Source organism: Leucopleurus acutus (genome assembly GCF_964270905.1).
Source record: "Leucopleurus acutus genome assembly, chromosome: 2".
In the NCBI taxonomy this organism is placed as follows: Eukaryota; Metazoa; Chordata; class Mammalia; order Artiodactyla; family Delphinidae; genus Leucopleurus; species Leucopleurus acutus.
In genome coordinates, this window is record NC_139143.1 from 42,286,096 (window position 1) to 42,305,884 (window position 19,789).

General features: G+C 53.6%; 1 protein-coding gene across 1 annotated transcript; it reads right to left on the reverse strand.

Annotated features, from left to right (window-relative positions):
* Positions 1-6,213: 6,213 nt before the first annotated feature.
* Positions 6,214-11,556, reverse strand: SLC45A3 (solute carrier family 45 member 3; the record flags this gene model as incomplete). Its single annotated transcript, XM_082833764.1, has 4 exons — positions 11,364-11,556; positions 9,777-10,562; positions 8,810-9,075; positions 6,214-6,651 (listed from the first exon to the last, which is right to left on the reverse strand). Exons 1-4 carry the CDS (start codon positions 11,533-11,535, stop codon positions 6,214-6,216), a joined length of 1,662 nt encoding a protein of 553 aa, XP_082689890.1. The 5' UTR covers positions 11,536-11,556.
* Between the last annotated feature and the right edge of the window lie 8,233 nt (positions 11,557-19,789).

Here is a 19,789-nt window from a genome sequence, read left to right on the forward strand (position 1 = left end):
CTCACTGTAACCGGCTCTGCAGGGAGAGGCACCCAGGCCAGAAAGGAAGACCCATGAATGTACAAAGATGGAGCACTGCCCATCTAACCCCACTCCAAGCCCCCTTTCTCCAATTCCTGGCCTCAGACCACAAGCCAGGACCCAGGGCTCCATCCCCCTCTGGGAGATGGGCAGGATCCAGCATGATGAGGCCAGAGAGCCTTCGTCTCTCCACCACAAAAAAATCATTTTACCTTCTCTAAACTCTGTTAGTATCTTTGGTTCATGTTCTGAATTTTCCACGTACATCCCACCTGATACATCTATGAACATTTGATTCATCCATGCTTATTCCTTTCCACCTAAATTAAATTTTCCTTAAGGGCACTGGCCAGGTTGCACTCGTCTGAGACCCCACATGAAAAGGACTCTGTAAATGTTATTTGTGACGTCTTTGAGCTTACTTGCAGTTTCCTCCTCCTTTCCAGAGTCCCCTTTCTTCCTGCTTCTTTCCTCCCCTTCTGTACTTCTTAGCAAGTTGGTGTTTCTGTGAAGAATGTAGTTTAAAACTGAGGAACTACCATTGTAAATCAACTATACTCCAATAATAAAAAAAACAAAACTGAGGTGCTACCAACACAAGGCCTCACAGCCTGTAAGCTGGCTTAGCTGGTCCCCAATATTGAAAACTTGTGCTAGAAAAGGCCCTCTGAAGTTAACTGCATCAAAGAGAGTGAAATACTTAGGAACAAACCTAACCACAGAGGTAACCACGACTTGTACTTGGAAAACTATGACGAAAGAAACTGAAGACAACAAACAGATGAAAAGATATACTGTGACCAGGATTGGAAGAATTAACATTGTTAAAAATGACCATACTGGGGCTTCCCTGGTGGCGCAGTGGTTGAGAGTCCGCCTGCCGATGCAGGGGACGCGAGTTCGTGCCCCGGTCCAGGAAGATCCCACATGCCGCGGAGCCACTAAGCCCAAACGCCACAACTACTGAGCCTGCGCTCTAGAGCCCCTCCTCCACAACAAGAGAAGCCACTGCAACGAGATGCCCGTGTACCACAACAAAGAGTAGCCCCCGCTCGCCGCAACTAGAGAAAGACCGCGTGCAGCAACGAAGACCCAATGCAGCCAACAATTTTAAAAAGTATTTAATTAAAAAAAACACACACACAGTGAGATATCACCTCACACCAGTCAGAATGGCTATTATTAAAAAGACAACAAACAGCAAGTATTGGTAAGGATGTGGAGAAAAGGGAATCCTAGTATATTTTGGGGGATGTAAATTGGTGCACCCACTATGGAAAACAGTATGGAGGTTCCTCAAAAAATTAAAAATAGAACTGTCATATGATCCAGCAATTTCACTTCTTGGTATTTACCTGAAGATGACAAAAACACTTGAATTACTGATTTTGAATTAAAAGATATATGCACTCCAAGGTGCATTGCAGCATTATTTATAGTAGCCAAGATATGGAAGCAACCTAAGTGTCCATCAATAGAGGAATGAATAAAGAAGATGTGGTGGGAATTCCCTGGCAGTCCAGTGGTTAGGACTCCATGCTTTCACTGCCAAGGGCCCGGGTTTGATCCCTGTTCAGGGAACTAAAATCCTACAAGCCATGCAGTACAGCTCCACACACACACAAAAAAAGAAGATATGGTATACATGTACATATGTGCATGCACTCACACACACGCATGCACACACACACACCCCACTAGAATGTTACTCAGCCATAAAATAAAAAAGAAATCTTGCCATTTGTGACAACATGGATGGCTCTAGAGGGTATTATGCTAAGTGAAATATCAGACAGGGAAAGACAAACACTGCATGATCTCATACGTGGAATCTAAAAAACAAAACAAAACAAAACCAGACTCACAGACACAGAGAACGATGGATGGTTACAAGAAGGGAAAGGGGGCCAGGGGACAGCCGAAACAGATGAAGGGGATTAAGAGGTACAAATCTCCAGTTATATAATAAATAAGTCATGAGTATGTAATATACAGCATAAGGAATATGGTCAGTAATATTGTAATAGCTTTGTATGGGGACAGATGGTCACTAGACTTATTGGGGTGATCACTGCATAATGTATGCAAATATCAAAGCATTATGTAGTGCACTGAAACTAACATAATATTGTATGTCAACTATGTTTCAATTTTAAAAAAAGAAAGAAAAGAGAAGCCTCTCTGAGCCCAAGTTTCCTGTTCCCTAATGATTCCCAGTCTCCTTTTGTGTATTCTGAAACAGGTTGCCCAAGTGTTCATTCTCTCTCCCTTGGATCAGGAGAAAGAATGAACATGGCTTCTGGGCCAGGTTCTACGTTCTGGTGGCACAGACAGGCTGACATTAACTACTGACTGGTGGTTCTTTTTGCTTCTTCTCACACATACACACATACATGCTGAAAGCCTTGGGCCAGGCTTTCAGCTCTGTTTCAGCGTGGTAGAAATTAGATACAGAAGTAAAATACATATGTATATAGATATATAAACATATATAATCTATAATCCTGAACTTGAATTGGAAATATCAGCAGAAACTCATCATGTATTTACATTAAAAAATTTTTTTCCTAGCTTTGTCCACTGAAAAGACCTACAACCAATGATCAACCTAGTAACAAGTACTCCCAATGCCGATACTATGGTCTCCATGGGAAAAAACCTTTTTCCATAAAAAGCAATCAGAGACCCTTAGAGAAAATAGCTCATTCCAGGTCTATGGCAAGAAATATACAAGATGAGCCAGGGCATCTAGTCATGCCAGAAAGCAAAGCAGCGTTCAAAGACCACTTAGAAGTTTGTCAAAAGGACTCAAAGAAATCAACTTGAAGAGGCTCCCACTGGCCAAAGATGGGAAAAATTTGAACATGAATAGCAAATGCAAAGGATTGAAACATATCACATATGTTTAAACACATGAATACATAATGACATTAAAGGGAAAAACCTCTGTCATCACTAGGAGTTAACCAATTCATTATTTTGAAAACTGGTAAATATAAGGAAAGAGTCCAGCATTTGTTTAGGAAATAAAAGAATATCATAATTTTCCAATGCCTATGAAAAAATGGATCTAAGATATCAATGTTACTAACATCAAAAAAGGAAGACAAGCAGACAATACATATTCCCTTCTATGGAGGTACACAAACCTATTAAGTATTCTTGCAAAAACAAAAAAAAACACATCTGAATAGCTCTCTGACTATAATTACCAAAATAGAAGAGCAATTACAGAAAATAGAAGGGCAATAAAAACATGTGAAATATCACTACAGGGATGCAATCAGCAAAATCTAGATGATCTATAGGACAAACAATCTAGTTCCCTTAACAAATGAATTGCGAAGAAAAAGATTAAAATTGAGGTACCTGTGGATTACAAGAGATTTAAGAGACACATCAACCAACTGCAACATAAGGAACTTATTTCAGTTTGAACAAAAACTATACAAAAAAATTTATGAGACAGGGAAATGTGAACACTGACTGGATATTTGATTATACTAAGGAATTTTTTTTTTTTGGTCTGATAATAGCAAAGTGACTATGTGTTTTTTTTAAAAATAAGTGCTTATATTTTTGAAATACATCCTGAAATATTTAGGGATGGAATATGATACCTGAAATTTCTTCAAAATTATGTAGGAGTGTACAGAGGTATTAAGTTAAACATTTAAAGGCCTGTGTCCCTCTGATGGGACAATCAAGTCTGAACCTAACGAAGCCTCTAGATCTTATTACCAGATTATGGGGGGAAAGGGGGGAAGAAGGAACATTTTAAATAACACTGAGGATACAGTCAGCCAAACATAGAATGTAGACAATTTTGTAGGAAAAATGGCTGTTTCTTCACCAATGAATGGCATTTTAAAAAAAAGAGGGAAACTGTTAGAGATTAAGAGAAACCTAAGAAGCATAACCACTAAATGCAAATTAATAGTTGTTTTTCTTCGATCTTGATTTGAACAAACCAGCTGTAAAAAGACATTTTCAAGGCAATTGGGGAAAAATGTACATGGGCTGGGTAATTGATGATAAGGAATTACTGTTTGTTGAATATATTCATGGTATTGTGATCAAGTTGTTTAAAAGTCCTATTTCTTAAAGATACATTCTGAAGTATTTTCAGGTGAAGTGAAATTGTATCTGCCATATGCTTTAAAAATACCCCCCCGGGGGGGGGGTAAGGGGGGGGGAGGGAAAATAGAGGAAATAAAAATGGCAGAATGTTAATAAATGTTGAAGTTGGGTTCATTATCACCAGGCTCATTTCTTGTGTATGTTTGAAAACTAATAGAAAGTTAAACAAAACAGAACATTTTAAAAATAAAGCTAGTCCTTGCCTAGGGTGTTAACTATACTGACCACTTGAATTTAAGGGACAGGAAGGCCGGTGAAGTTTGGAGGGATAAGGAAACGGCAAGGCTGAGAAGACTGAACTTGACCTGAGCCCGGCAGGAAGGGTGAAGGAGGTGGGAAAGGGTGGGAACCGAGGCACGGTGGTGTCGAATCCTCACCCATACATGCCAGGGGCTTCCTATTGCTGTGGTTGATAATGGGTGCTTGCTCCATCTCCTTGGCCACACCGCGAGCCATTTGAGAAGGAAAATGCCCCCACTCTCTATACTTCTTACTCTCCCGCCCTCTCCCTCACCCTCAAAGGGACGCCCCAATTCTGGGGAAGCACAGCCACACCCAATCGCCAAAGGACAAAAGAGTGTTGGTCTATGGCTCCACCTGCTGGTGGTGCTGGGAACTGAAGCTGCCAAAAAACGGTCCTGATGAGAAGGAAGCTGAGGATAATTTGAGAGAGATTTGGTCTTTTCCGCTCAGAAAAGACACAAAGACCAATTAAACATATAAGAAGGCTTTAATTTCATCACCATAAACATTATACTCTGATTGCTCACATACAGTATAAAATATTTACTCCACTAAATAAATAAGACATAACATTATTGCAAACGGCACTTAAAGCCCCCGGAGATAAGACCTCCTTAGCCCAGGCAGGGGGTGCTCCTGAGTTTCTGTGCTAGATTCCCCAAGCACAGATATGCCCTGGGGGCTGAGACGGATAAAGGCTCAAGGAGCCACACTCTGTGCTTCTGGTCCCAAAACAGCCCCAAGGAGAGGGCTGTGGAGCCAGTGGGGAAAGGTGGGGTTGGGCAGCTCCTTCATCAGCCCAGTCCTAGAGGGAGCAGAGGGGAGCTGGGGGGGACGGCAGGGCCAAGAGGGGAGGTGAGGCTACGGAGGCTGCTGAGACCTGAAGCCCCACCCTTCACATTTCCCCAGCCCTCCCCGCCTTGGGTAACAGGATTTGGGATATCAGTTGGGGTAAGCAGAGCTTCCAGGCTCAGGGTTAGGCAGTTCTGGGGCCAGACCAATCACTCCAGGAGAAGGAGAGTCTGACAATTCCCAGCCCAATAACCAATCGTCTCAGGGGACCTAGTCATTAGGGATCTCATCCTACCCAACCCCTAAACACCTTGATTCCCCTTCTACTTAAATAAATAAGTTAATTATTTAAAAACCCGTGTCCCTGTGATGGCAACACAGGCGCCAACAAGCCAAGTCCTAATAAAATGCAGGGGAGGGGGAACAGGAGAGAGGTGGCGCTGTGGGGCTAGGCAGCTTCCCTTCTCCCCTCGGGACCGCGTCCCCCAATAACTTTCATACTTTCAAATCCTGTAGAGGAGCCGATTTCACATCACAAACTCCCATGCAAGAGCGACACTGGGAGAACCTATGGGATAAGAGGCCTTGGTTGTAGGAGACGAGGTGGCTGAGTTCACTCAGCTCCCCAAATCCCTTCTCTGGGTATTTCTCAACCAGGACACTAGCTGTTAACCCTGAGCCTGGGTGATCCCCCGGCAGAGTCCTGCATTCCAGTGCACAGAGTTAATTAAATGCCCTGCCCTTCTTTCCTTGTGGAAGTCCAGACTGAAGCCTGCTGGAGAGCTTCCAGTCAGCCAGCCCTAAAGACTGAGGAGAGGTGGGAGGGAAGAAGCCCCAGTCCCCTACTTGTGCAGCTATACACCTCACTGCCACAGGGCGGCAGCAGAGAGCCACACCACTTTGGCAGCAATAGAGACTGGAAGGCCAGCCCACAGCCCTACCGGGCCAACAGGGGACTGGAATAGGGAGAGCTGGGACCCAGTGAGGCAGGTCCTCCCTCAGTGGGTTGGAAGTACTCTACACAGAGTATTTGGCCAAGTCGCTCTTGTCAAATACCACCTGTGTGACAAAGTAAATGGCAACCAGACCCAGACCTGCAGCCGACACCATATAGGCAGTGACAGACTGGCTGAGCTGAACAATGGAGCCCATAAACAGAGACGGGGCCACCTGGGACAGCAGGAAGGCACTGTCCAGAACGGCAAGGTCCAGGCAGATGCCCCGGCCCGGAACAACCCTGGCCTCCGGTGGCTCACCCACCACTGCACGCATGGAGACATCGCAGGCAGAGGCCCCGCAGAGTGCAGGTGGAGGAGGGAGCAGGCCGCTGCCTCCAGCACCCACGTGTCCATTGGGGAAAGGAGATCCGGCCTTAGGGCCCGGCGAGAAGCTGGTCATCAGGCTGTCCTCACTGGCACCACCTCCATCATCTCCGCGGTATTTGGGCAGGAAAACCTAGGGGGAGGGGAACACACAAGGACAGGTATGTACCCAAGCATGGGATCCCCCAACTAGGAGAACAGGCCCTGGCCTTTATCCCAGGGGCTAGAAGAAACCAGGCACGAGGACTTAATGAAAATCGGGCAGCAGGTCAGAAAACTGAGCAGACCTTGCTTGGTCTGGGTCTAGTGAGGATTCTCCTCAGAAGGGGGGCAGGGGGGCAGGAGGGGACATCTGAAACCAGAAGTCTAGGTCTCCTCTAGCCTCTCCTAGAATCAGTAAGTGACAGACAAACTCAGTACTGCAGGTTAGGAAGAGAACAGAACCCCAAGGAAAAGGAAAGACACAGAAGAATGAAGACAGGTGGGCAGAGAGACAGGTCAGAGCAGAGGAACAAAGTCCAAAGGTGGGGCCCCAAAGGCCCCAAAGCCCCACACAGATGCTCCTAACCCTCCTCCTTCTGCCCCTACCACCTCACTACTGGGACACCCTTGTCAACCTCCAGAGAGGCCAGAGAGAGACGCTCCCTTCCCACTGTGGGTCCCAGGCCCAGGCTATAGTTGCTGCCCTACTGTGAGGTCTGCGGCCCCAGCCTGGGGCAGGGAGGGTCCTCAGACTCAGCCTAGAGGAAGCGAGGAACAGAGAGAATCGCCCTCTTCCCGACTCCCGTGGTCCAGCTGTGCTGAGGCCGAAGCCTCCTTGTTCCTTCTCACTGTCTGCCTTGGATCAGTGTGACCTGCCCCTGCCCTGCCCGCAAGGTCCCAGAGCCGCCCTCCTATCTAACGACGAGGCCAGAACTCATCTGACCGCTTTTCCAAGGCCCACTAGTGCCTAACACAGAGCTCTCAGGGTCAGCTGCATTAGCGCTGGGAGCCACAGCAGAGCTCAAGCCTGACACCAGGGAATCCCAAGGCTCGTGGTGCAGCCAGAAGTGGACAAAGCAGACGTAGATGGGGTGCGGGGCCAACCATGCCTGGAACCTCACCTCCTGCCTGCCACCCCACAAAAGATCAGTGTGGCTGAAGCTTGGAGAGGCCCCTGGGGACAGACGTGTTCTCAGCCTGAAGGGAAGACCACCAGCTCGGCACGTTCCCTGGCACATGCCCAAGCCTGGCTTCTGGACACCAGCCCAACCAGGGCGGGAGAGCGTGGAGGATGATGAAGGTTCTCAATACACTGACAGGGGACTCGGGGACCAGCTTCCCCCAACCCAAAGCCCCACCTCCACCCCCAACCCAAAGCCCCACCTCCACCCCCACCCCTGCAGCTACCTATTCGCTTAACCAGCCTCCCAGTTACCCCACCCATGTCCTACAAGGGGCAGACTATGTCTTTCCTACAGTCTAGAAGCCCTATGAAGCCAGGCTGCATTTCTTTTTCCTCGGGACGCCCCAACTTCTTGCCCTCTGGGCAGAGCTCTGCACCCAGGGCTGTAGCTCAGTGAGGCCAATGGAGACAACAAAGGTGACCACATAGCCTGGTCAGGAGGCTTCCCAGAGAAGGGGGCCCCTGGAGGGGCTGGTTAGTGTGGGGCTGAGCAGGAAGGAGGCCCCCCGACTTACACAGTGCCCAGGCGAGCGGTGTCAGGCGCATCAGGCTCAGAGATCCGCCATGGGGGCGGGGGGAGGGGACGAGGCAAAGGAGTGAGGCAGGAAAAGAAAAGAGAGAATTAAACAGAAAAGGAAGACAAACCGAAAGAGGGGAAGGGGCGGTAGGGAGCTCTCCCCATCTCCGAGACCAAAGCAAGGTTTGGGTCACTCACAAGGTCCCCCCCTGGATAAGGAGAGGCGTGGCCCACACCAGACCTTTCCCACTCACTGGCTGCTGAAGCCGGGTGCCCCAGAGGTCATCTGATCCAGCACCCTGCCTCTGCACAGAACAACTCAGCCCTGACTGAGGCCTTCTGCTAGCCTGATTCTTCAGGATTTCCAGAGAAGGATTTCACATTTCCTGCAATCATCCACTTTAAGTGCTTTATAGTCCTGACACCAGGAAGTCATTCCCAGAATCTAATCTACACCCTCCTTCCGCAGCCCAAGTCTCTGGCCCTGGGGCTACAACAGGCTTCCTCTCTGATCAAAGAATTCCTTCTCCAGCTTCTCTTGCCAGACACCGGTCCTGGGCTGGTCAGCTGCCCCTCCACCCCACTCCACTCAGCGGCCAGGGCGAGTACCTGCTTCTCCCGGTGGTAGAGGGACGCTAGCGTGTATGGCAGGATCTGCAGGGCAGAGAAGGTGAACCCAGTGAGGGCAGCTGAAGCGGTCACCACCACCACGCTGCGGGACAGGCACGTGGCGCCGGCAGCCACGGGGAAAGCCACAACGCTGGCCAGATAGACTGCCCGGGTGCCGAATCGCTGCACCAGCCGGTCCATGACCAGAGAGAAGAGCAGGGAGATAGCACACTGCAGGAACAGCCCCAGGCTGCCCATCCGGACCCCTGGAGTGGGGAGGGGGAAGAGGCCATCAGACAGGGGGTAGGGAAAAAGGACCCAATACCATGGGGGGGAGGGGTGCTCAGAATCAGGAGCCACAGGCACCTGCTGCCCAAGTCCTGCTATTTTCCGGAACTGCTCCCCAGCATCCCCCGCCCTGCCCATAGCAACGGGAGTGTAAGTTCTTCCACTACCTCAGGGAATGTGGCCAAAGCCACGGGCTAAGGGCAGAGGAAGATGTTCTAAGGGCTGGCTGTGCTCAGCTTGTCAGGAGAGGTAGAGGGAACACAAAGACATTTCTGCTGTGGGCTCCAAGCTAGAATTCCAGACGCCTGAGCTGGAAGGGGCTGGCAAGGCGATTTGGAAAGTCAGTAGGGGAGCAAAGGGCACACTGAAGTTCGGGCCAGGCGAACCCGAGGCCCAGCTTCTGGACCTTAAACAAGCCCAGCCTCGTCCTCCATCAAGTTGGGGCAATGCCTGATCAAACTCTCCGATCAGCCCAAGGCCCTGCTGCGACTGCAGCAAAGCCACTTGCTCCTTGAGCAGCTGTACACGCAGGCTGCACACGGGGCCATCATCCTGATGGGGAAATCGGGGCCCAAGGCACAGCTTCCAGCCCAGGCACAGGCTGTGGGCATCTCCCTGCACCCAAACATCCACTGGAGGGCAGCTCCCACAAAAGGGCCCCGGGCTGCCAAAGCCTTACCTTCATCATAGTGTCTCCGGGCCTCGGTGCCTGGCTCAGCCCTGGGCACACCCTGGTATAGCCCCTCGCCCACAAAGTCTGTGTAAAACAGTGTGAAGGTCATGAATGCCATCCAACTGCACAGCTCGGCCACGAAGAGTCGGCGTAGGGTGCGAGGCATGCGGCAACAGAGCTGGTGCAGCCGGGGAAAGAGGGCGCGCAGGTTCCAGAAAGCCAGGCGGGCGTGGCACGGGCAGCAGTGGGGTGGTACAGACGGGACCGACAGCCCTTCCACGGGCTCGGCTGGGCCCAGCGCTGCCTCCTCAGCCACAAACAGTGTGGCTGCCACGCACGTGAGGAAGATGAGGGCGAGCAGGCCGAAGAGGCACTCTTCCTGGGTGCCCAGGTAGGGGGCCAGGGCACTGGCATCCCAGTCGATGGCAGGCAGAAGGTAGCCCAGGCAGCCCCCCAGGCTGATCATGAAGGCGTAGACGGAGAACGCCTGGCGACAGTGGTCTGGGTCCCGGAAGAGGTCAGAGAGGAGGGCCTCCAGCGGAGTGAAGCACACCTGGCCACAGAAGTCCAGCAGCCCCACGCCCAGGATCAGCAGCGCCAGCTCCAGGGGCCTGGTGTCCGGGCACAGCAGCCCCGCCAGCCGGCCGGCCCTCGGGATGAGGAGGAGGCTCAGCAGGACCCCCAGGGACAGGGCCCAGATGAAGGGCCTCCGGCGACCATAGCGCCCACGCCAGTGGTCGCTGGCCGAGCCTAGGAGCGGGACCGAGACCAGACCCAGCACCGGACCGATGCCTGCAAGAAGGGCAAGTGGTATGAGCTGGAGGCTGGGGCCCAGAAGGGTACCAACTGCCTCGAGAAGGGTGGAAATGATGATGATACCCCATGGAGGGCCCACTGTGTCCTGGGGCTGTGCTGAGTACTTCACAGGACCCCAATTTACTGCTCACAACTAGGATCACTGGTGCCCCAACTGACCGGTGATCGCCGTGCACAGGCACGGTTTCAACGGGCACTCGGACCCCAGAGCCTGTCATCCTGACAGAGCCCCCTCTTCCTGGGAGTCCCATGATGGTAACATTTGCCCTCCGTGGCTTTTACAGAATTCGTCCGCAGTTAGGAGCCCAGCCCCTGCCCTAGCGGCAAGAAAGAGCCCTGGCGGTGGGGGCCAAGGGTGGTCCCGACCCTCCTAATCAGCAGCTAAGCTACCGTCCAGCGGCCTAAGTCACCTGACGGCTTATTAGCTTTCATCATCCTCTCTGTGAAATGGGTAACCTCAAAGCGTTGCTGCAGGAATTAAATGAGACCACAGATGGGAATTACAAAGGGCGGTTTCTCCAGTGTCTCCTGTGGGCCATGCATGGCGTAGGGACCAGAGATACAGAGGTCACCAGGGAACGTCCCTGTACCCTTTTGTTTCTCTCAGACCCCCTCAGCCCAGGGTCACCCCCTCCCCAGCCAGGCTGACCCACCAGGCTCAGGGACAGCTGGCAGCCACCTCTGCCTCCAAGCAGCTCTTTGGGCAGAGGCCCTGTCGCCCTACTTCCCCAGGGACACATATCTGGAGCAGGAGGGAAGGAGGATGTGGGGACTCACCCAGCACCATGGTCATGAACTTCTCCTCTACCCCCACTTCCAACAGCAGGGGTGGCACGTAGGTGATACCCGCAGCCAGGCACACCTCCAGGCCGAAGGTCAGCAGGTTGACCAGAAGGAGCTGGGCTTTCCGATGCCGCAGCAGGCGGCTCACCCCCAGCCTCTGGACCATGATGCGCCAGGCGGGTAGGGCTCCGGCCTGTTCACACACTCCAGGACTGCTCCATCTCAGCCTTGCTCCAGATGCCTAGGCCTCTCCTCCTCGCTGCCACTGACCGCATAGGACTCAGCCAGAAACCCATTTCTGCGGGCCCTCCGTGCAGGTCTAGCTTCTCAGCCATGCTAACCGCCTGTCTGTCATCGTGGGGTGCCTCGGTGGGGACATAACTCAACACTCAGATCCTAAAAGAGCTGGGACAAGCACACACACAGAGATTCCCGTGAATCTGATCTCCAGGATTTGCTCTGAATTCTGAATCTTGTTCACTCCCAGGCTGATGGTGTGGCCCTGCCACCCAGGTGTCACTCCCTACTGGCCAATCAGGAAGTGCATGTTAATACTAGCCTAAGGTTGACATATTCATAAGGTAAATATGATTTTTAAACCTCAGTACACTCCAGAGCCAACTAGATGTCAGTAATTCTCTGTTTTGGAATATCTTTGCAATTGCCCTTGTTTCCTAGTATTGAAGGAAAAAAAAAAATCAAACCAGCTGAATTCCCAGTTCCTGAGGCACTGTTTACCAAGGTGCCCCCTGGAGACCCTCTGCCAGGCCTGGTTTGTTCGCTTTTCTCTCTCTACTTCCCAAAGCTGGGCTGTTCAATTCCCCTTCGTTAAGAGTCACACTTCCTCTTCCATACTACCCGGCCACAAGCCATGCTGCACCCTAACTCCACCCGAAGGACGAGGGCAAGGAGGAAGACAAGAGAGGCTGTGGTTCGTCGGGTTGGGTTTTAACCTCTCACTGAAACCACTTAAAAAGCGCTCCCCAGGCTTCCCTGGTGGCGCAGTGGTTGAGAGTCCACCTGCCGATGCAGGGGACACGGGTTCGTGCCCCGGTCCGGGAAGATCCCACATGCCGCGGAACGGCTGGGCCCCGTGAGCCATGGCCGCTGAGCCTGCGCGTCTGCAGCCTGTGCTCCGCAACGGGAGAGGCCACAGCAGTGAGAGGCCCACGTACCGCAAAAAAAAAAAAAAAAAAAGCGCTCCCCTGGAAGAACCTAGCCCTGAAAAGCTCTACCTTGAGTTTCTCTCCATGCTCAACGTCCATGGGGAGGACATATTCCCACACGCGCTGCTCAACTGTCAGGGGACAGTGGGACCGGTCCCAGGTTCCAGCCTCACAGGGGCATGAAACCGCACCACCTGGCGGCCACTGCGATGATGTCAGTGACCCCGGGGCAGACTTCCTCTCTCCCCACCTGGCTCCTCTCAGCAGACGTCCCCACAGCCCTTCCTGCTAGGCCTCCTGTGCAGACACATCCCACCAGGGGAGTACCCACCCTGGGCCCTCCACCCACAGGCAGTGGGCCTCCAGGTCTTGCTTCCTGACCGTGGCACCCACCGCAGTCCGCTGTTTATAAGTGACCACAAAAGAGGGGAAATCAAGTCAGCTATGCAGAGAAGGTATAGAGGGTGGGCCGTAGTCCCCCAACCTGTCATCCATCCCATGGCGGCGTAGAGGGTGGACAGAGCTTCACACCACTTACGGCTAGAGTCTGGAGTGCCTTCCCCGGCCTCACCGACTCAACCCCATTGACACTGTTGAAGAGCACTGCTCCTGTGCAAGGTTTACTGCCAAGGGCCTGGGCCCACCCGAGAGCCTTCCTGGAGCACCCTCGGCCCTCACTCATGCCCTCTTCCAATCTCAGCAGCTCCTGACTTGGTGCTTCAGCTTCTTTTATCGTTTCAAATAACACTAAGCCCCGCAGGGACTTTTGTGTTACGAAGCATGTTGTAGGTTGCTCTCTGAGCTGTGCCACAAAGAAAACAGACGGCCGTCAATCCTGGGTAAGATGTGTCCGTTCCGTAACTGTCTTCCAGGGCTTTGCAGCTTATAGACCAAGGAAGGGGCTTCAGACAAGGCTAGGCAGCCGCCTCCCCCAAGTTCCACCAAGTCTGGGAGGGCCTTGGAGACTCACCTGCCCTGGGTTTTAAGGGGACCAGGTCCTCCCTGAGTAAACAGACTTTATCAGACGCAGCCTCTCCCACAACATGCACCCAAGCCCTGGTTGCTCCCTGTGGTTTAAATAAATTGCAGCTCTCCAGCAAACGTTAATCACCCCACCTGACTTACTCCCTCCCTTAATCCAGCTCCCCACTCCCAGCACCAAGCAGGACCTCCACAGCCCACGAGGGAGAAAGGCAAAATCCTCCTACAGCCCAGCGCCGCCCCCCCACCACCCCGCCCAGCTGCTTCCCCCTCCCAGCCCCTCTCTCCACCCCCCAGAGGTGCTTTACCCAGTGACCAGGGGCTGGGCCAGGTAAGGAATTCCTTGAAAGGAGTTGGGTAGGAAGTGGGCGGGCTCCAGCCCTGCTCTGCACCCCTCTCCTCTTAGGTTGCTGAGCCCGTCCTCCCTCTTTTGGGCACTCTCGCCACCACAGACTTCACTCTTCCCAGCCCAGAAGTGCCCGAGAAAAGTCCAAGCCCATAAGAATACTCTCCCTTCCAAAGTCCCCCCTTTCTCCTCCTTACAACTTCCCCAGTGCCCCAGCCTCCCCCACTGCATCCCCACCCCAGCCCTCACGTGGAAGAAACTACAGAGGACACCCACAGCACAAGCTCAAGTCACCAGCGGCCCCTCCAGGGCCTTCTTCCCAAGCACACAAACAGAAAAGCCCAGGCCCCAGGGTCCCTGGTTCAGAGGGGAACAGGAAGCAGTTTGTCACACCCACTCCAATCTACAGCCCCAGGGCACACTTCTTCCCAAAGCTTGAAAGTGACAGATCCCCGTTGGGTCCCTCTGTTTCAGGGGCTCCCCCGCCTCCTCAGGAATACAGACGGGGAAACAGGATCCAACCCTCCCCTCCAGCCTCAGAGATGCTTCTGACTCAGATCCTCCTGCCCCACTGCTCCTGGAGCGCCCGGTCCGGCAAACAGAAGCTCAGCCAGAAGAGCCAGCCCCTGCGTGCTCACCTGGTGGGGAGGGGGCGGGAAGAGGAGGGAAGTGGAGGTACCTGAAAGGGGGAGTCTGGCCTAACCTTGTGAAAGCAGCCTTCTAAGGAGGACAAGTCCCTCTCAAGGTCCAAATATCTCCCCCCTTTTCTGGGCCCCCTGATAATGGGACAGCAAGAAAGCTGGAGGAAACCCGAGACTTCTGGGAACCTTTAGGGAGCTCTGCTCCAGGCCATCTTCCCTCACCCTTGGGGGAGCAGAGCTCCAGCCCTGGAGACTGAGAGCCGTGGGCACGTTCGGGGAACCTGCATTTTACCTACCCAGCTCCAGACACCGGGAGACTTCGAGTGCACCCCCAGAGCAGGCTGTAGGCTCCACTGCAACTCTCCAGCACCCACCCTAGCATGAGAAGGGGCCTGGGAAATGCTTACCTACAGGATAGATGGCTGAAAGCAGCCTGGGAGTGGGAGGTGGAAGAGACAGGAAAGACCTAAGCGCCTGCCCCCATCCCCCCACGCACCAAGGAAATTCCAGCCCGACCCCCAGAGGGGGCAGCTCTCCTGAGGGTTCAAAGGTGGTGAGTGGATGGGACAGAGCCTCCCAGGCTAGAATGCCCCATCCCTGCCCACCCCGCTACCTCAGCAGGGAGCACAGGGAAATGAAACTGAGCAACAGGAACAAACTTGGCCTGAACTTTCTCCAGAATTCAAGAGTGGAGGAGGCAGGAGGAAAGGCACCTCCTGGTAGCTCCTCTGGGAAGGGAGTGTCAGAGGGATATATAAAGAGGCCTTTGAGGGCTTTCAAAGGGGCTCCTGCCACCCCTCGCGGCTGAGGTGGAGCTGGGGGAGCAGATTCCCTCCGCTGAAGGACAGAGGTCAGAGGGAGCCGGGCTGGGGGCAGCCCCGCAGCGGGCCAGTGTCAGGCAGCAATTCTATGGCCTCTTTATGCGGGCCAGCGTCCCCACAGCCGGCCAGGCACATCAAACGGCCGCACCCTGACCCCGCGAGCCGACGACCCTGCGTCCTCCCCCCACGCTCACAAAGCCTGTGCTCTTTCTCACGCGGCCACTGGGAAGCCCCTCCCTGCAGAGAGGGAAACTGGGGATGGGGTAGAAAGGGGTGGGGTCACTCCAGGCCAATCTTCCTAACGCACACCCCAGCCCGGGCCATCCGGCCCAGGCCAGGACTGCAGGTAGGGAGAAGCCCACAGGTAGAGGACTTGAGACTGCACGGGCAGGGGGACCCCTGTTCCTCCACAGCGGGCTGGACCCCAGAATCTCATTCCAGGTTGTGCTCTCCCACATCCTCTAGGTTGGGGGCACAGAAGAAGTCCTAGGGGACCAGTGCCCTTGGCCTTACCTCGTAAAACCCAGCATATGGCACTCCCAAAATGAGCTCTGCCCTCACGGCAGGTCCACAGGAGTCTTGGGACAGCCCAGAAAGAGCCTGCGCTGGCCAGACAGCAGACGGGAAATGAACATCCTTGTGAGGCAATGAGCTCTCCACCGTGACAGACCCCCTCGTCAGGGATGCTGAGCTGTGGGAATTTCTGCCTGGGCAGCTAGGGAGAGGGGGACACAGGACTAGTCTAAGCACGGCTTCCATGCCTTCCAACACATATTTAGTCTTTGATTCTCTGAGCTCAAACGCGTACTTCCAAAGAAGCAAGGGTCTGCTCCCCCCAAGCCTACCCTACCGAAGGCAACAGTGATTTGCACGAGGAGCGAAGACCCACAACCCCCCAGTGCTCCCACAGACACCTGAGAACCCCGCTCAGAGTGCAACCTCTCCACCCCGACATCAGCAGAGAGAAGGCCCCACCCCCACCCAGACTTGCTCCCTAGCTCCTGCCTCCCCAGGGCCCAGAGGCCAGGGATTTAGAGTCCGCCCTGCGGCGCTGCCTTTTCTTCCCTCGGACTGGAAGGCTTCTGCTTAGCAGCTTGTCAGAGAGAGTGAGGGGCCTGCAGGCCGGGACACAAAGGGGGATTAGGGAGAAACCTCTCGGCCTGCAGAGTAATCCATCAAACTCCCTCCCGGTTGCCAGCACCGGCCCCTTCCCGCTCGATTCCCCTTCCAGCTGCTGCGGGCCCCCACCCCCTCCAGCTCCCGAGCCCCGCCACACCGGGCAGCAAAGAGAATCCCAGTCCCTGGGGGCACAGAGGGGGCACACTGCAGACACTGGGAAAAGGGCAACGGCTCCCTCCCCCCGCTCACCCCCAATGTATGAAAACCCAACAGGTGGCAGTGGCTTGGAGGGAAGTTGCTTTTGTTGCCCCGTCTGAGAGCCCCAGCCCAGCTTCTGAAAGGAAACACATGCCAGAGGAGGTTGGGGGAAGGGGAGGGGAAAGGACAGCGGGCAGTCCCTGGAGCCTGCTCTGATCTCCCCTCCCCTCTCCAGTCCAGCGACAGGAATTCTGGGGCTGGCCTGACCCTCACCTTGGCTGGTCTAGGCGAAGCACCCCTCCCAGAATCACGTGGCCACCCCCTGCGGGTGGTCAAAACAGACACACATCTGACTCCAGGCAACTGTGTCTCCCAATCAGACTTCCTTTCCGCAAACAGCTACGACCCAAGGTCACTCGGGGTCACCTTGACAAAGTGCCCTCCAAACCAAGACAATCCGTATTCTTCAACCTGGAGCTCTCTCCCACCCCAGGTGTCACAGGCCTCGGAGCCCAGACATTCCCGAACCCAGTGCATTCTATAGGGTGACCAAGGTCTGGCATGGGTTGGCGTGCCATCTCCATATGTCACTGTAACTGTGTGACCTTGTTAACTGACCTCCCTAAACCTCAGTTTCCTCATCTGCACTTACTAACAGCAGTTAACACTGAGGTTCACGGCATGCTAGGCCCTCTTCCAAGCGTTTTAATCTTCCAGCCGCCTGACGAGGCGGGTTCGATGAGTATACCCATTTGACAGGCGAGGCAACTTAGCTTAATACCACCAACTTCCCAGTCGTGTAGTGTGTTTGGAGGAAGTATGTGGAAGTTTCTGGCAACCACTTCTTCAGTTGTCTGGGCTTCCTCAGCCGAGAAACTTGGGAGGGGGTTTCTCATCCCCAACAGGAGCAGCAGAGGTCGGAGGGGGACCAACACTGATCCTCTCCTCAGCTTCCGTTCCCCTCACCCACGTGCCTCCCACCCGGGCACCAGTGCCTCTTTCAGCCCCCAAAGGCAAGAGGAATGCCAGGAATGTAAATGCTTCCCCAGGTGCTGGCCGGCAGGTGAGCAGAGGTCACTCGGCAGACCTGCCTGGTGCTGGAGGCTGCAAAGGGAAAGGGAAGGTGGGATAAACAAGCCCAGTGAGGAGACAGGGTGGTTCCCAGCCACGGGGAAAATAATCGCAGCGGCTGACACCTGCTAACCATCCAGGAGGTGTCTGCATGTACCTGCCAGACCTTCTCTAATTCATACCATTTGTACAATCCTACAAATTATTAAATATTCCTATTTCACAAGGATGAAAATGGAGTCTCAGAAATTGATTAACACACCCGACGTTGCACAGGTAAAAAGGGCTGAATGGAAAATTCAAACCATTCGAAAATTCTAGAAAGTGCACTGAAGTAGGAGCCTGGACAGTGTAGTCCAGTTTCAGCAACTCTTATAACTGTGTAGCCTAGAATAAGCCACTCTACCTCTCTGGGACTCAGCTCCTGCACCTGTAAAATGAGAGCTAGTCTAGATGCTGTCTAAGGTTCTTTACAACCGTGCAGCTTTGTGACCTCACACCCGCGCCCCCAGCCCCAGGCAGGGCGCTCACCAGGGACAGGTGCCCACTGAGTGCTCACTGACAAGGCCACATGGCACTGGTGGGGAGGGGGGGCGGTTATAGCCTTCCACCAATGAGAGCCAAGGAGAACCAGGTAGAGAAGGGCTCCCCAGCTGCGCTTACCCCATCCTTTACCTGCCTGCACATTGCTCCAGTACAACAGAGTGCCAAGGGTCAGCGGTCACCTAAAACTGATCCGAGTAACCAAGACATCTGGGGGCAGAATTGCCCTCTTCCCTACTCCTTCCCAGAGCTGGACTCTGTTCCTGGCAGAAATCAGTAACTAAATTCTTTCTCTACTTGGGCCACAATAAACACTCTCCTACAAGGTGGGGGTAGTGGTACCAAGAAATCCCTTGGCCCAGGGTGGGGGCAGAGGAACGCAGGAGGAGAATGGGGAGCTTGGCACGTTCAGGCCACTGGGAAGTTCCCCCCGCCCCTTGCTCCCTACAGCTCCTGCAAAGTGAAACCTGAACAGCCTCCCTCCTAGTGAACTTGAACTTTGCCAGTCAGCCAGACCAGGCAGCTCTCCCCAGCCATGCACATCCTTGTCCCCTCCCTGCTGCCTGGCCTCCCTCAGAAGGTGACGGATACAGGAAGGAGGCCAGGCTCTCTCAGCGCTGCTATCCTAAGGTCTGTGACCAGCCCCATTTATCATCAGAGGGCTCTGGGCCGGACTCAGTCCTAGAGATGTGTTCTCCAAAACAATCCACTCAGTGGTGAGCAGGGCGTGAGGGGCCTCCAAAAAAGATGTGGTTTTTTGTTGTTGTTAAAGAGCCCTACTTTGCCCACCCTTGAAGAGAGTGTACCTCAGTGCATTACAATCTCACCTTCCCCAGAGAAATGTCAAAGAGACTAAAGCCTACCAACCCACTGCTACTGAGCTCCGGGCGTGTGCAAGCCCGCTGTGAAGGGGCTGGGGATTCAGAAACAACAGACTTCAGCGCCTTCAGAAGAAGGGCCGAGGTGCAGCCAGAGCACCATGAGGTGGCGCAGGGGCTGAGACCCAAGTCCTTACAGTGGGACATCTTCAGTGCCTCCAGAGCTTCCCAGAGGAGGCTGAGCCGTGAGAGACCAGTAGGTAAGAACTATGCAAAGGGTAGATGTCTGCAAAACACAGCTGCTGGAGCCTGGGATTTCTATATGCACCCACCTCTCCTTTTAGCCCCTCCCCAGTCAGGGGTGGTGCAAAGAATACCAGACCCCAAATCATGAGACATGGGCCCAAGACGGGGCTATTCATCAGCACTGGGCCTATTTTTGCTTTCAAAGTACTCATCAGTTCCAGTGACCTCCCCTGGACCTCCTCTCCCTTTCACCTGAACCCTGTCCAGCTCAAGTCCTCCACCTCCTCCAGGGCTGCCTGGGCCTCGAGCTGTCAAGGACCCCTTTCTCCCAAACCTTGACTAGTCTTCAACCTCCTTCTTGCTGGCTCATCCCAGCTTCCCAGAGACAGTGATCTCCAGAATTAACAATGAAGGGGAAAGGAACAAACTTGTACTGAGCACCTGGTCTAGGCAGGCTCCTTGCTAAATAT